At 38.8% G+C, this 16,030-nt stretch overlaps 1 protein-coding gene across 3 annotated transcripts; it reads right to left on the bottom strand.

Moving 5' to 3' along the window:
- Positions 1 to 261: 261 nt before the first annotated feature.
- Positions 262 to 15,470, bottom strand: pcf11 (PCF11 cleavage and polyadenylation factor subunit). Of its 3 annotated transcripts, none has more exons than XM_035431699.1 (16): positions 15,101 to 15,470; positions 12,665 to 12,790; positions 11,950 to 12,132; positions 11,599 to 11,781; positions 10,257 to 11,119; positions 9,526 to 9,709; positions 7,173 to 7,791; positions 5,409 to 7,081; positions 4,930 to 5,032; positions 4,579 to 4,683; positions 4,260 to 4,374; positions 3,856 to 4,039; positions 3,485 to 3,640; positions 3,028 to 3,120; positions 1,453 to 1,488; positions 262 to 1,341 (listed from the first exon to the last, which is right to left on the bottom strand). In XM_035431699.1, the coding sequence occupies exons 1-16, from the start codon at positions 15,266 to 15,268 to the stop codon at positions 1,126 to 1,128; spliced, it is 5,007 nt and encodes a 1,668-aa protein (XP_035287590.1). In that variant the 5' UTR covers positions 15,269 to 15,470; the 3' UTR covers positions 262 to 1,125. The 3 variants fall into 3 exon arrangements, with proteins under 3 accessions (XP_035287590.1, XP_035287591.1, XP_035287589.1); XM_035431700.1 differs by having other exon boundaries at positions 7,533 to 7,791; positions 10,257 to 11,254; XM_035431698.1 differs by having other exon boundaries at positions 10,257 to 11,254.
- Positions 15,471 to 16,030: the final 560 nt, after the last annotated feature.

Raw genomic sequence — 16,030 nt, forward strand, 5'->3', positions numbered from 1 at the left:
AAAATAATGTTTCATGGCACTGTACTGTAACTAGTGGCTTAATGAACATTTCAAACAGAAAAGTGATTGCACAGGGTCTGTAAAGACTGACATTGCACCTCACTGAAAATATACTGCCTACACTCAAAAACAAGGTAATTTCCTAACATTTATTACAAGTAAACAGCATCAAACTTCACGTAGGGCAAAGTTTCCATACTGGAAACAATTTTTCTATAATTTTACATACATACTAAGAAATAACACAGACACAAAATATGCAAGTTTAAATGTTATTTTTTTTATTTATCATTAGAACCATTAAGACAAAATCAAATCAATGGAAAAACGAGCGGAGCATGTACGGGGCCAGAAAAAACACACCACATTACATTTCACACAGAGTCAAACTAATTTTTATATATATTTTATTGAATCCAGTATTATCAAGCAGATCTGCTTTTTTTCATCAACCCTCTGGAAGGAGGAAAAAAAAAACAACCCTGAAAATGTTTAGAATTTAAATGAACACACCGCAATTATAAAAACCTGTACCGCAGAGGAATCCAAAAAACTCAGGGAGACCCAACTTGTTAAAGAATCTGTATTATTTACACTTCAAATTTTATTTAAAAAAAAAATGTTTAGGTCACACCTTACCTTTTGTACACCGCTACCCAAAAAGAAAAATCTTCCTCTCAAGTCGTATAACAGAAAATAAATGCTATTCATTTTTATATGTTTTGTCCTATTAGTTAGCCCAACCTTAAGCCTTCTTGAAAAAAACCCAAATGCAATTTTTTACAAATATTTTCTGTCAGGAAAACAATGCTTGCATCAGGGATGCTAGTAGAATACCCTTTACCAGCATTACACAAAGAATAGCAAAAATAGCTTTATTTATATAAATTAAATTTTATACATACATTTTTTCCCAAGGTACATTTTCAAGGAGCATTCACACAGCAAAAACACCTGAATTTCACAGGCAATACCAAATACAAAAATGTATTTAATGTATGCATAGCTGAGGGCCCGGCCTCAGAGCTTATCAATATAAAAAATATCTCTCTTCTTTACAAAATGAAATTACAGTACTGTCTCACCAATAAAAAAAGTGGGGGAGAGAAAAAGCAGCATCCTTTTTTAAAAAATAATTGCACTGACTTGTTTTTCAGCCTCTGAATGAACCTGAACTTTATCTTCTATGTTTTCTTCGGCAGAGCCGCTCTGCGTGTCTGTCTCTTGTTTAATACTGGAACAGGTGGACTGGTCATCATTCTCTTGTTTGATAAACAAATTTAAAGGGTTTTCCACAGGAGCTTTGCTGGGGGACGGAGTGCAGTCCACGAATGAAGACGTCTTGGAAAAGAAAAAAGTGAGGGATATAAGAAGCCAGATTAAAGCACTGGTAAATATCATGAGAAAAATGTGACATCATGTGAAACTGATTAACGGGAGCTGCTAGCTTACATTTTTGTAGTCCTCGTAACACGACGGGTGATATGTCTAGAAATAAGAGGGGGGGGAAGAAGATTAATACACAGTGACCATGATGCAGTAGCCACAGCAAACTTTTTCTTTTTTATTCTAGTTTCCTGTTATTCACATGTTTTACTCATAAAAATAAAGTCACAGAGTAGACATTTATGTACCATGCAGTCGACAGTATATGAACAGGACAGGAGCTTGTCATTTTCGCAACTGTGGCATTAGAAAAAATTGTTTTATTATCTTTTAACTGATTTTTTTTTAAAAACCACTTAGCCTTAGCTAACAGTTGGCTATCTTTCACCTGATGTATAGGAACTATGGTGAAGAAACCTGACTAGATAACCTGCCACTAGTAAGCTAGCTTTAAATTAGGCCAGGCTGAGATTTATACAAAATATAAAGCACATAGTGCATAATTATGACCATTCTATGCCCAAATACCATAGAAATAAACTTAATGTCACTTTTGACTCCAAATAAATACGTATTATGAAACAAAAGCTTAAAGGCATACTATTCAGGATTTCTGAGCCTGTGTTTACAATCAAAGTCTCCTCCTTTGTCTTCAACCCTACTTACGCTATAAGTAACATTAATACCCTAAAATGAGCGACCGTGAGCGTCAGTAACAACACAGATTTGATTACAGCTTAATTAATTCCATTATGTTGAAAACAATTTTAAATTCAGACCCTTGCGAAAGTCCATGCCAGCTTCACACTGCCGATAACATTACTTACAGGTCCAACAGAAAACAAACCAACTCCATATTGCTTTTAATCCCCTTGGTGAACTTCAGCTGGCACCACCAAGGAAAAACAATTCCAAGGTCAATTCTAGTTCTTGAATGAGCCCAGTCTGCTTGTCTTTTGGCTTCGCTGTATCTGGACTGCTTCGCTAGCTAGCTCTGCAGCCACACCCACCATTCCCCACACATAAAACAGTCCCACACCCAGAAACATCCCAAACACATTTTAGAATAACAAATACAGGTGAAGGTGCACACATTTGGCGAAATCACGTAAAGACAGAGATTGCCAGTGCATCATAGATATGCCTTGGCATGGTTAATTTATAATATTTTCAAGGTAAGAATCCTGCACAGTATGCCTTAACAGGATTCACTCCCTAGTGAACATGCTAATGACTGGAAACTATCAAGTTTAAATTGGGCGGGGGGTTAATGTGAATGCTAATGTGAATACAATACGTACAGTATATGAGTTTGGATGGACCCAAACACATATACAACGTATTTAAAATGTTGTATATGTCTAGAATGTGGATACTTGCTGACAACTTTCTAAAACTCTGTATGGAACAAGGCCAAATGGAACATGGATCATCATTAAGTGTCATCACACATCACTGTCACAGTGTCAGAACTGTTTTAACACACAGCAAAAAACACTGATAGAGTCCATCTCTGCTTTTATAGCCAATTGACTTGTATCCCTGAGGGACAGGGGAGAGGGGGATCAAACCAAATGGAAAACACGACTTTTCCCTCTAAAACTGGAAAATTAAAATCCCAAAGGCGCAGGTCTTCCATACCTTCCCTTCAACACGGATTGCATTTTTCAGGTGCCACTCTTCCTCCTCCTCTTCCCAGTACATCTCAAACTGCTCCTGACAGATTTCACAGGACTGAAATAGAGACAGAAACAAAATCAGAACAACCGAATCTTTAGGAAGCTTCATCCTTACAAAGGTACTCTTATAATCTTATTGTATCCATCCATCCAGTTTGAAGTCCCAATATCCAGCCCTGGAAGGTTACAGTGTTTTTGTTTTGTCCTTTCAATCAGCAGCTAATTGACATTCACGAGTACAAACATGTCCACAAGAGGAAATCTGAATTCGAAATGAGATTTTTGAGATTTAAGATTCATGTTGCAAGCTCACATGATCACAAAAGCCGTGTGGCATTGCTGGGCAGGGCTTAACAGTGACAAATGGCTCTACAGCAGTGAGAGTTAAAAATGCAGTAATCATCTTAACATGAACTTACCTCAGCGACAACAGCTGGAGCTGCTTTGACACTTTGGAATTCTTTCTCTTTCGCAGCTTCCTGAGTTTTCTGCACCACCTCCTCGTGGACTTTCTCAAAAAACTGACTCTTTGCCCTCTCCTCAAGGTCAGCAATTTCCTCAAATTCAATCCAGTCCTGCAATCGATCATGTTAATGTTAAATTTTCACATGAACCAAAGACCTGTCTAACACCCCTTCTACTCATGGGTTGACATGGGTCAATATGAAAAGTCTTTTTAAATAACATTCAGTTTCAAAGGAAAGCCATTATGTTACACTTTGAGAATTTACCAAAGATTGCAAATACAAAAAAAAAAACGTAGCAAAAAGGATTCGATAATCTGTCTTACCGTAAGGCTGTAGTACCACCTTCTGTGCGTGACCTTTTTGCTGATGTCCTTCTCTGATCTGTTTTGTCTATAATGCCAATCCAAGTGATCAGCGTATACATCCGTTTGTGAAGCAGTGAAACGCATCCCACAAGAGTAACACTGTATTCCAGTGTACAGTTTAGTGATAACACTCTCATATCTCCTGTTAAACAAAATACAAAAAAAAAAAATTCAAGACCCACCAAATCGTATGCACATCAAGTTCCACAACAGATCATTTAACAGGAAACTAGTACTATCTGAGAATGATAAATCTGGTAACAGTGACTTTCACCAAAAAGTTATGGTTAAGACAAAGTTGGACTTCAATATTACTGCAGTAGCCTGCAACGTTATCATTTTGAAATAAAAGCAGTGCGCACTGTTTCATGTCTTCAATAACAAAGCCAGTGAGATCAGGGATATCATGATCATCTTCTTGCTCCTCTTCCTCCTCCTCTTCAGCTGGTGGCTGCACTGGAGTGGGTGCAGTTGACTCTGAAATACACAAGTCAAATTCAAAACATCTAGAAAAGATTATTGGGCTAAACCCTATGAAACACTTCCCTTAATTGCAAACATGAGAAATGAAGGAAAGTTAACACTAGTCAGTTCATCTTTAAAAACATCCTGAATTATGTTCAACAAAGACAACCCCATTATACAGTGAATACAAACACATTAGAATATTTATGAGCTTACCGTTTGGAGCTGTGTCTGTCTGGGGTGGTTTTATTATTCCTGTAGAGATCAGCTTTGATAACAGGTCGTTAACATCAACCTGTCCAAAATGACTTTCTTGTGGACCTAAGAAACAGAGATTAAAATGACCACATAAAGGCCTTGACATCAGCAAATAAATAAATAAAATTCACAGGACACATCTGATACCTCAAACATGCAAAAAAAATTAAGAAAGTAACACGTCAACAATTACACACAGATCCTTGACTTTTTCGGAATTTACATTTATAATCTCTGTTTTTCCGCCAACAAACTGGCACATAAATTCCGATAACAGTGATAATTTAGTTGTCAATAAAAATACCTCACCTGCTTGGTTGAAAGGCACAGTGTTCTGTGTTGGTATGAAGGGCTGTCCTTGGCTGTAAGGAGCTGACAATTGCGTTTTTCCAAGACCAGACAGCATATTAATCTGAAACAATAATAAAAAAATTAACATTCCTCCCTCTGATTGTACCCACAGTCACTGTACAATGCTAGGCACTTCATAACAAAGTTCCAAATCAGGAATCATTCTGTGTATCAGAGAAGTTTTCACATTAATCTTTCACAAATCTCTTGAAACATGCAAAATGCTTAATTGTAGTTCAAAGCATTACTACTGCGTTGAGACTACTGAAATACTGGCATATTCTCCCAGGGTGCAAATGAACAAAAAAGGAAAGATTGTTTTGATATTTCATTTATACTTTCAAATTGTTGAGCATTTCTCACATCAAACACAAACAAAATCTACTTTGATTAAAACAAAAATTTTAAAACGTAGTACACATGGGTGTGGCACTTACAGGCTGAGGAACATTTCCCACCGGAAGTGAAGGATTCAAACTTCCAACAGAGACAACCGGAGCACCAGGGTTGTAAAAAGATTCAACAGGCCTGACATATGTATTAGAGAAAGCAGAAGGTCCAGGAACAGCTGAGACACTGAAATTTGCTCCTTGAGACATATTTTGTTGTCCTTGAAAAGGCTGTGGTGCACTGCTGAACATGTTTAATGGTTCAGAAAACCTGTGATTGGGCATGTTGAAATTTGCTGGCTGCTGGCTGACAGGATTAGTCAGAGGTCCCGGACCCTGTGGTGTCTCAAACATAGGCGGGCCTTGTGGTCGCATTTGGTTTTGCAAACTTTGTGGGCCACAGAACCTGGGAGGTGGTTGCTGACCGGGTGGACAGTCAAATCGTGACATACCTTGCCCATCAAATCTCATAGGTCCCAGTTGTCCTTGAGAGTTTTCAAATCGCATAGTACCAGGCTGATTAATAGACGCATCAAACCTCACTGGTCCAGGTTGAGGCCCATCGTATCGAACAGGCCCTTGTCCTTGAACCTGTGGGCCACCAAACCGCACTGGCGTTTCAAATCTTGCAAGACCTTGTGGCATTTGGGGATTATCATATCTCAATGGCCCTTCAAATCTATTAGGCTGCATCTGCGACCCATCAAATCGGATTGGACCTTGGCTGTCAAACCTGCCTGGAGGCTGCTGTCCGGCTGGTCCATCAAATCTGCTTGTACCTTGTTGAATGTGTGATCCATCAAATCTTCCAAGACCCTGTGGTTCACTGAATCTTGTAGGACCAGGTTGCATAGATGGACTGTCATATCTACTAGGACCATCAAACCTCTCTGGACCCTTATGTAAATGTGGGCCATTGAATCTTCCAGGCCCTTGAGGCCCATCAAATCTACTTTGGCCCGGCGTATGTTGTCCATCAAACCTTGAAGTGTTATGAGGCCCAGACGGTCCATCAAATCGTCCTGGTCCGGGATTCACATCAAACCTGCCTGGTACATGAGATCTTGACGGTCCGTCCATCCTCGGCTGGCCCATATGACTCGGGCCATCAAAAATCATAGGCTTTGGACCTTGAGGCCCATCAAACCTCTGTGGGTGTTTTCCACCATCATATCGTGATAAGCCAGACTGTGAAAGGGGACCTTCTGAAGAATGAGGCGGTGTCTGTCCGGAAGCTTCACACAGCATCTGGCTTGGCTGTCCACTTCTGCCTGGTCCTGATGGAATATCATGTCTAGGAGGGACCTCCACACTTAGTGGAACATCACCCTCAGATCCCGTAATGGGATGCTCACAGCTGGAGGGAATGTCAAATCTCTGACTAGGGCTGGGTTCCCGTACAGTCATTGGGTGGCTATCTACATCTAAGCAGGATGAACTGTCAAAGCCTCTTACAGGTGATTTTCCAGCAAGGCTCTCAAAATTGACAGGACTTGGGGAGTTTTTGTACAACAGACCAGAATTTGAAGGTCTATCATTTTTTCTAAGCTCATCGTGCCTTGAACATGGCTGGTTTGCAGAATCTTCAAGCTTTATGGCTTCATTTACTCCTCCATATCTCTTCTGTGATTCCAAGCTACTTTTTCCTTGATCAGTTTCCTCATGTGGTGGCCTCTGAAGTTGCAGTCTCTCACTGTATGGCGAGTGATTATCTCTTCCACCTGTTGGAAAGATATTGAATGACATCATCAGCAATTAAGCCACTTTAATAAAGCTGGTATTTCATCTACGAACCTTGAACTTTGCACTTGCCTTCCATCTTAACCTTTAGTCTTTCATCACTATATTCACGAGGATCACCTCTCTTCCTGTAATCCTGTCCAGGCTGTCCTTTCAGCCTGAGAACTCCCCTTTTATTACTAGGCAAATCTTTATTAACATCTAAAGTAGCATGCTCTTCAAACATGACTTTATTTTCTTGGGAACGCTTAGGTCCTTCTGGCCTGTTACTCTTTATAGGGGAGGTACACACAGGTCCTTCAGTACCCTCATCATGTTTTCTAAAGTGGCTATCCCCAGTCCTTGTTCCGGGGTGTCCTTTGGGGAACTCAATTTCTCTCACAACCGCCTCCTCACTCGAGAAGCTGTCGTCTGCATCCCAAACATCATTACCTTGACGCTGGACCTGGGTTCTTCTCAACTTAGCTTTATGCTCATAGTAAGTAATTTCAGCATCGGACAGATTCCCCTGCTGCGATGGGGGTGTGGCCAGCAAGGGCTTCTTTTTGCTCACAGGCTGTCCGTCTTCACTTCCTTCCCAAGAGTCAGATCTTTGCTTTTCCTCTTGGTACTGAAAAAGCTGCTTGATTTGATGGGCCACACCAAGGAAGTCATCGTGGGATATTTCACCATCAGCAAGTCTTTTGCTAGCCTATATAGAAAATAATAATAAATTTAAAAAATCAAGACATATGCATCATAATATTTTATGGATTTGTATGGAACTGTATCGTACTGTATTGAAGTCAATAATAAATTGGCATTCACTCACTCTTAACCGTGAAATGTTACTGATTTTTTTTTTTTTTTTTCCATTTTAATCCTAGGTATTTTATTCATGGTTATTAGGCTCTCCTTCATGAATACTGATAAAACAGACAACTTTAAATGAAGAGAATATTTAGAATTCTCATTTAAAAGGTAAGATATGAAAATTTTTAAATTGCTTAAATGTGCATGTTCAAACGAAGGCTGAAGTTTCAAGCACATCTATTAAATTCTCTTAACATAAACCACCTGAAAATTTTTGCACAATTTTACAAAGTTTCAAGGTATGGAGGAGAAAATATGACATATTACAGCCCCATCTGCTGGAATAAAATGGAAGCTGAATAAGTTCCTTCGGTTCAAACTGAAAGGATTAGTTCACTGAGTTTTTCAGATATAATTTCAGTTTTAGTGTATGTTTATGATAAGTCCAGATTTTTTAATGTGAAATAAAGGATATTCCAGATTTTAGAAAAGCTTCTCATGATCTGCCGGGTTTAAAATTTCAGGTTTAGGGCAATTCAGGGGTTTGCAGTCCAAGAATATACATTTCAAACAAACAGCAGTTTTAACAGCAAGTTTGTAACACATGAACCCTCATTTTATAGCATTTATTCACAATTACCAACATATATAACAGTTTGTCATTAATACACAAACTTACAACCTCTGGACATATAATGTCATGGTACTACCACTACTTAATACTTTGAGTGTGTTTTCTTGTGATAGACCACAAACACCAAATGCCTTGATATCAAGCCATTCAAAAACCTACAGAACTTCTGTAAACACCACTAGTATAATTCACTCAAGAACTGCCTGGCCAATCAAAGAACATACACTAAAACTGAAATAGTATTTAAAAACCAAAGAAAGTGAACCATCACTTCAAGAAACCCAAATTAGACAGTGATGAAAGAATTAAAACACATTGATGATGGAAGTAAAAACTGCAATGAAGCACTAGCTAATATCACATCACTGATTTGTGGTCACTAAAAACAGATCAGAAAACAAGTTTGAGCACTCCGGAAAATCTGTGCATCTTCCCATCTCACTTCTTTCAAATAAGACATTAAATCGAGGTTCCTTCTAAAATTCCCACTTCCTCCTGCTAACTTGGGCAACAAAACGACAGGTCAGACTTGCCTTTTATCTAGTCCATAAAACTGGAGCAGGCCATGTTGGGAGTTTTATTCTGGAAAGGTTGAGTTCTGGAGCTCCACAAAATTATTAATCTTTATTTTTAGTAAACCATAGTTCCGTTATATTTTTTAGACTATCCTCCTTATTCAGAGCTCTGACTGCACAGAAAACTACCCGAATGCAGTTTATGAACAATTTTTACTACTCAAATTTGTTACTACTCAATTTCAATGAACACTATAATTCAATGAGGAATAAACTCACAAAATTAATATAGTGTGAGGAATTTAGTCACTTAGTTACAAAACAACCTACTTCCATGAGTATCTTTTTTTGTATTACTTCATTTTAAGTGAATAGACTTTCTTCACCCTGTCTATCATGAACACAAACAAAAAATTAACTATTAGGAAAATGACCATCACACAGAATCAAGCAACTTCACAATACAGCACCACACATTGAGTACCTTTTTCAGAAGGTCATGTTTACTTGCAGAGTTAAGCACTTCTGGTATTTGCAGGTTGGCATCGACGCTGAGGCGATGCTGTTTTGGTGTGCGAGGTGTGGTAACTCTCGGACTGCTTGACCAAGATGCTTTGTGTCTTTGTCCTGATTTTCCATGTGGAAGGCTCTCTTCAGGCTGTTTCAGGCTTTGGGGGAGCACAAAACATGAAGTGATTAGACATTTAACAGTACATTAAATATTCTTGCATGCAATGACAGATGTTGAAGGAAGCTCACCATTCTATTTTCCACCAAATATGGAAAGATATCAAATCAATTTTAACTGTACTGTGCTTTTTACAGAGAACTTCCACAAAGACACTTTACAGAGTAGCAGAAAAAGAGCAAGAAACAGAGAAAGAGTAAAAAACCATTTCCATACAATAGCATAATCTTGACTGGTATATTCTACTTTTTTGCCATTATTTCCTGTTGTAAATAGATTGTTGAAATTGAGTAACATGTTGATTAGGCTTGTGTAGTAATTTTTAACTGTGAGTAATGGCAATTTCACTAGAACTACTTCATGGTCACACGTTACACCTTTTCCCCATTAAAAACAATAGATAGTGTGAACACCCTCTGCACCAATCAGAATCTAGTATTTACCCAAGCCATAGCATAAACAGCACAATTTGGAAGCAATAAGTTCACTCAGGTCAATATGCATCAAGGGTCAATGCAGGTACTTACCGTTTGTTTTCCTCCCATCCACTTCGCCACCTCTTGGCATTTTCTTTAGTTTCTAAAGGTAATCTCGGTGAATGAGATTCTCTTGCTTCAACAGGCCTTTCCTCCAGTGACCGTTTGGTCCTCCTTGGTTCGCTTGTGCTCTTTTTGGGAGTGCTTCTTTCTTCCCTTATATTACCATGCTGTGGAAAGTCTTCTGTGTGTGCGTGTTTGCCTACGGCTTGCCTTCCCTTCCCAAACTTTGGAGGAGATGAAGAAATGCTTCTGGTTCTCCTCTTTGGAGACCGTCTGTCTTTCCTTTTCGGAGAGTGCAGCACAGGTGAACGAGACCTTGAGCGAGATCTTTTCCTTGCATTGCCTTTAGTTGGTTTGGAGTCCAGTTTCTCCAGAGGTTCATGCTTGTTAACCGAACCATTTGCAAGTTTACTTCTGGTGCCTAATGATCTGTGCTCCAAGGCTTTGGTGGAGTCATCCCTCTCTTTTTTGTCAGAACCCCTTTTCTTTTCTTTAACATCTTCCTCTTTCACATCAGTCTTATCATGGAGATGTTTTCGTAACCTCGGGTCCCTCTTGTTGACCTCTGTCGCTTTAACATTTTCAAGTTCAGGGGTTTTATTTTTTCCTTGAACCCCTTTTGTCGAAGGGGAAGGAGATTTTGATTTAGGCTTTTCCTCAGATAAAAATTCCTTTTTAGGGATTTTTGTCTTTTCTAGTTTATTTTGCTTGTCAGTTGATAAATTTGCTTTCTTATCTGACGGGTGTGCGGCAGTTCCAAATCCACGACTGTCCTTTTTATTTGGCACTTGCTCCTTCACAAAGCCAGTGGCCTGACTTCCTCTGATCAAGCGGGGGTCTCTTGTGGGAACCTTGGTGTCAGAGGGTGGTGGTAGATAGGGTTTAATTGGTTGTGTAGTGGTCAGTGGACTGACTTTCACCCCAATACTAGGTTGGTTTGCAGGAATAACGGATGGATTGGTTGTAGAAACCAACTGATTAGCAGCCTTTAAAAAAAAGGACAATGCATTGCACATTCAAGCTCAAGTTGATTCATATTGTCATAGAAACACACTAGACAAAGCTTCAAAATATAGATTAAGCAAATAATGCCACATTTGCCATTGGATACTGAGGGTTTTGGCATGAAGAGGTAACAATATGGACACAGAATTATACTGTCACAAAAACAAGGGTCAGCAGGAAGAAACAAAAGTTTCGGCAATATCCTGTTTTTTTTTTCAGTGAACATAAAAACGAAAAATAAATTTCTCTACACTCACTGCAATGGTATGCTGTAGCCTTAACCGATTGGTGTGTGGGGGGGGGGAGGGAACAAGCCGACACTCACCAGTTGAGCTTTTGTTTGTTCAAGTTCTAGCTCTATCTTCTTCTGCTGTAGCTCAAGCAATTGCTTTTGCTTTGCAAGCAACTGCTGCCTTATTACTTGCTCCTGGGTCAAATTCTTCTCACTCACCACTGGGTGGCTCAGAGGTTGTGGGGTTTTGGCTCTTGGAGCTGTTACTTCCTCAGTCTACATGAAAAAAATAAAAATCAATTATTGGGACAATAATATACCCGACCTTTTTCAAGATACTCCTATGAATAGTGTGTTTGAACTTGTGCAACCATTTCCCCCGAACCATGAGTATTTAGTCACAAAGGGTATTTTAAAAAAAAAAAACACTCCCAACATACTTACTTGTTTTAAAAATTTGGGGTTCACATGGATGCTGGCATTCACATTTGGCGGCAGTGGTTTGATTGGCCATGCAGGATCTACAGAATTCACTTTGACATCTAACGCATAAAGTTTCTTCAACTGAAAAATCTCATCCCAGGTGGATCGCAATTTGAATAGACTTTTTCTAGTGTTCTCATCAACCTAAAATGAAAAGACACAACTTGGTGCAAAGTCCAACTTCCATGCTTGCTTTTAGCAGTCAAAACAAAGATTTGATGTTAAAAAGTTGAGCAATCTATCAATTCTGTGCTTAATAAAAGACTTGAGACTGGGCATAAAGTATGCCAGTATAGGACTTAAGTGCAGACAAAATCTGTGTATGTTTCAAATGCTTCCTTATGGCAAACAAACACATGTTCTTAAAAGTGAGCATGTATAAGCCATGAATTACAACAAACCGCACAACTCATAAGTTTTAGAGAGCAGTTTCATTCCATTCAATCCTGAAAATGACATGCAGGCTTTGTCTTTAAATGTACGCAAAGATAAATATCTTGATCTCTGTTTAACCCGCCCCAACAAATGGACCCAATTAGTTATGATCATAAATACAAAATCCAAAGCAACAAACTCAAAAGGGTAAGCTAATCATAATCACAGGGAAGTACTATGCAAGAGGAATGGCTTAGTGACAATGTTCAAGAAAAGACCAAGGAGAGACAGAAGTATATACCTTTTCAAAAACACAAATAAACGAAGAGACTAGGTTTTTAGCGAAAACGTCAAGATATTCGCCCCCAACATTCTTCACTATGGAATCCACTAAGTACAAAACTGGAAGCTTCTCTGCTGGAGGTGCCTAGAGTGATAGAAAACTTGAGAGTTTAGAAGTCAAGCAAAAATGTACATTCGACAATTTAAAAATAGCATCAGTAACATTGATTTACATATTTTAACACATGGAAAGTACACAATTTACAAATGAGAGCCCAGCTGTAAAGTACCAAGTGTTCACCATTAATAAAGTTCTTTCAATGTCAGTTTGTAGCTTTGTAGCCGCCATCAGATTTTAACTGCACACCCTTTATTTAATTTTTTTAACCAAGGCCTAACCAACTTTATTATTTTGCCCCCAAGAGTCACATCCACTACAAGAAAAGTAGTCAATATGCTATCGCAGCACTGCAGGGGAAAAACTGGAATTGTATATACATTCCAGCAGAAGTGGAAAGTTTTTTTTCTTTTTTAATCACGTTGCATCTTTTTAGGTTTCCATGACAGCAAGCCAACATTCTGCCCGCCGGCTGAAGTGGAGTCATCCATGGTCAACAAAACATATCCATCCCGAGATGTCCTCATTCAGTATTCCCACAGTCCATGAAGAAAAATGTGTCATCAAAAAGTGGAAAAAAGCAGCAGGCACTATTATTAGTAATGAGACACGGTAGTTCCATATTTACAGATGAAACCAACCCTCAAATTCTTCAATGAAAAAATAGGAAAAAAAAGAGGGGAAACACTTTTGACAACCTTCTGATTAGATGTGACTCAAAGCAAATCAAACCCAAGATCCAGGACACAGTTAATTTCCTTCATAAACAAAAAGTAATTCACTATTGTTTGGAAATTCTCCTTAACCCAATTAAAGAGAGATCTGTATTTTAACAAAATCTCAACGTCATGACTTACTGAAATCTTTTTTTATGAAACTGAAAAACATACAGATCTGTCATAAGATTTATGGCAGTTAGTTATATTAATATTAAATTGGTTTATTTAACTTTTTCAGGCCCAGACAGCAGCTACCGTTAATTCCACATGAAAAAATACGCATGAGCTAATAAATGCATCGTAATAAAGTTCCCTTTCCCAAATGACAATAACTTCCAGCAGATTATAACAGTTTGGTCGGACCAAGATTATACACTCCACTAACGTTACATCGAAAAGGAAGTAATTACCATAGTTTCGAACCAATAAATTACACTGGGAAATAAAAAAAGACAAAACCGTATTTCATATTTTTTATTGTGACATTTAAAATACCATTCATTCACATTCCAAAAATTCAGATTACGACGAGCAATCAGCAGTCTAAAATCCTCATTACTTCCTTTGAAACATTAAACCAACCAAAAACGTGCGCATAAGTGACATCAATACTCACAACGTTAACGTACTTGGCAAGTTAGCTGCCCTGCATTTTCAACCAGGAAACGCCGCCTGAATTCCTATTCGTACAATGACTTCGTATTTTAGCTTATCTAAAGTGTATCTGTTTTAAGATTATGTTTTGAAACAAATTAATAATAGACCCTTTCCCGTTGTTCTCAAAAGAACCTTTATGCCAAGCCAGCTTGCTAGCTAACGCCGACTTGGCTACGTTAGCTAACCATTAGCTAGCCAACTTTACAGAAATAAACTTTGTGGTTGAAAATGCAGAGAAACAGCTCGGTAGCGACAGCTTACCATTCTAGATAACTGGCTGATCTGAAACCTTTATCAAACGAACTGTCACATTTATATATCCAAGTTAACAGTTACTTGAAATTAATTTTACAAATTGAGGCCTGCTACACGTGCGACAGGCTGTCAACTTAGCCAGTAGCAAGAAATGGCCGAGTTATTGATTCTGTTACACTTGTCGCCATATTGTTGCCATCTGCCAACTTGGTAGCTAGGTTAAACAAAATCGAAATAAGACAAATTAGTTAGCAAAAGCAAGACATCCGTTTGATCATCTCACTGCAAACGTTTACCGTCTGCAGCCCATACAAATAATTGTTGCGGTACTACGATCTAAACTGGCTGACAGTTAACTTTGTCTAGTCGTCGAAATACACTTCAGTTGAAATGCATATTCAGCCCGCTTAGCGAACATGGGAGTAAAATACGCCTAACTGTACAACCGTTAATTCGCCAACTACAGATGTCGATCTAAAGTTAAAATTTCAAATACGTCTGTCCCCTAAGTTAATACCAACTGTAATGGCATTTTAGCGTGTGGTCAACGTCTAGCTCATAACTATCCAGCGAAGTGACTAAGCAACGCGAGTTACACAATGAGGTCGCCATATTGCCTAGGCTGTTTTCTAAATACGCGTAGCTAGTTAGCCCGTCTACGTCGAAATTAAAATGGCTGAAGTTAAAAATTCTATGTTATAAAAACCTTGGCGATTTGTGCTTCAATTATTGCGACGATATCCTTGGCGAAGTGCAGGTTCTCCTCGGCAAGAATGGTCAGCATGTTGATGTGAGGTTTGCTGTTGAAAGTCAAATCTTCCAGGGACGACAGATACTCTCTGCAAGCATCTTCCCTCGCCGCGTCGTCCGACATCTTTCCGTCTATTTGAACTTAAATTCGACTCCTATCAAACTAAACCAACCACTTATTACGAAACAGTCCTTCCGAACATTTGGTTTTTCGTTATGTCTTCTCAAAATAACGTCAAACCGTTTCCCTTTCTCTTCCTTATAGTCGTTACACAGAAATTTCTGCTGTAGAAGATGGCCGCCGAGGCTCAGCAAACCAGCGTCATACGAAATTATTTATACATAATTACGTCACTAGATTTTGATTGGCTAGTTTGTATTTCTCTGCCTGATTTCATCCGGATGATTTTTTTGGAATCAAGTACACAGCATGTGAGACTCTCATTGGTCAAAAAAAGCGTTAGACTCGTTCTACCAATGGGGGTTTAATGCGTTGTAATCGGCCAAGGGAACTACTATCACGCGTATTTTCGAATGTGGTAGTCAGCACGTCTCTATTGGTTGCACATTCTCCAGGTTTTATACCCATGCCCATGTTATTTTCAACGCTAAATTCTTTTTCGATGGATACAATGACGTGTATACAGTTTCTGCTTGCAATTTCAATGTTAATTTGTTATGTATGTTCAATTATTAATATTACGCAGTGGGTGTCTGACTGTCTATAGGTGACCCATTTGGGCTGGGTCGCTTTTTTAAACTTGGCATACTGTTGATAGTGTAAAGCCATTATCCCCTCCCCAGGGTAGGTAGAGGATGGGCTCCCCCTTGTTCTCTGTAAAAAAAAAAGTGCTTTACAAATAAACCTGAATTGAATTGCCCCAAT

The sequence above is a fragment of the Anguilla anguilla genome, chromosome 9, assembly GCF_013347855.1.
Source record: "Anguilla anguilla isolate fAngAng1 chromosome 9, fAngAng1.pri, whole genome shotgun sequence".
NCBI lineage: Eukaryota > Metazoa > Chordata > Actinopteri > Anguilliformes > Anguillidae > Anguilla > Anguilla anguilla.

Coding starts and splice junctions, on each gene's coding strand:
- pcf11 (XM_035431698.1), bottom strand. CDS start 15,268: ATGTCGGACGACGCGGCGAGGGAAGATGCTTGCAGAGAGTATCTGTCG. Junction 7,792..9,525: donor AACATGACCTTCTGAAAAAG/GTACTCAATGTG, acceptor TTTTCTATATAG/GCTAGCAAAAGACTTGCTGA. Junction 4,375..4,578: donor GACAGACACAGCTCCAAACG/GTAAGCTCATAA, acceptor TGTGTATTTCAG/AGTCAACTGCACCCACTCCA.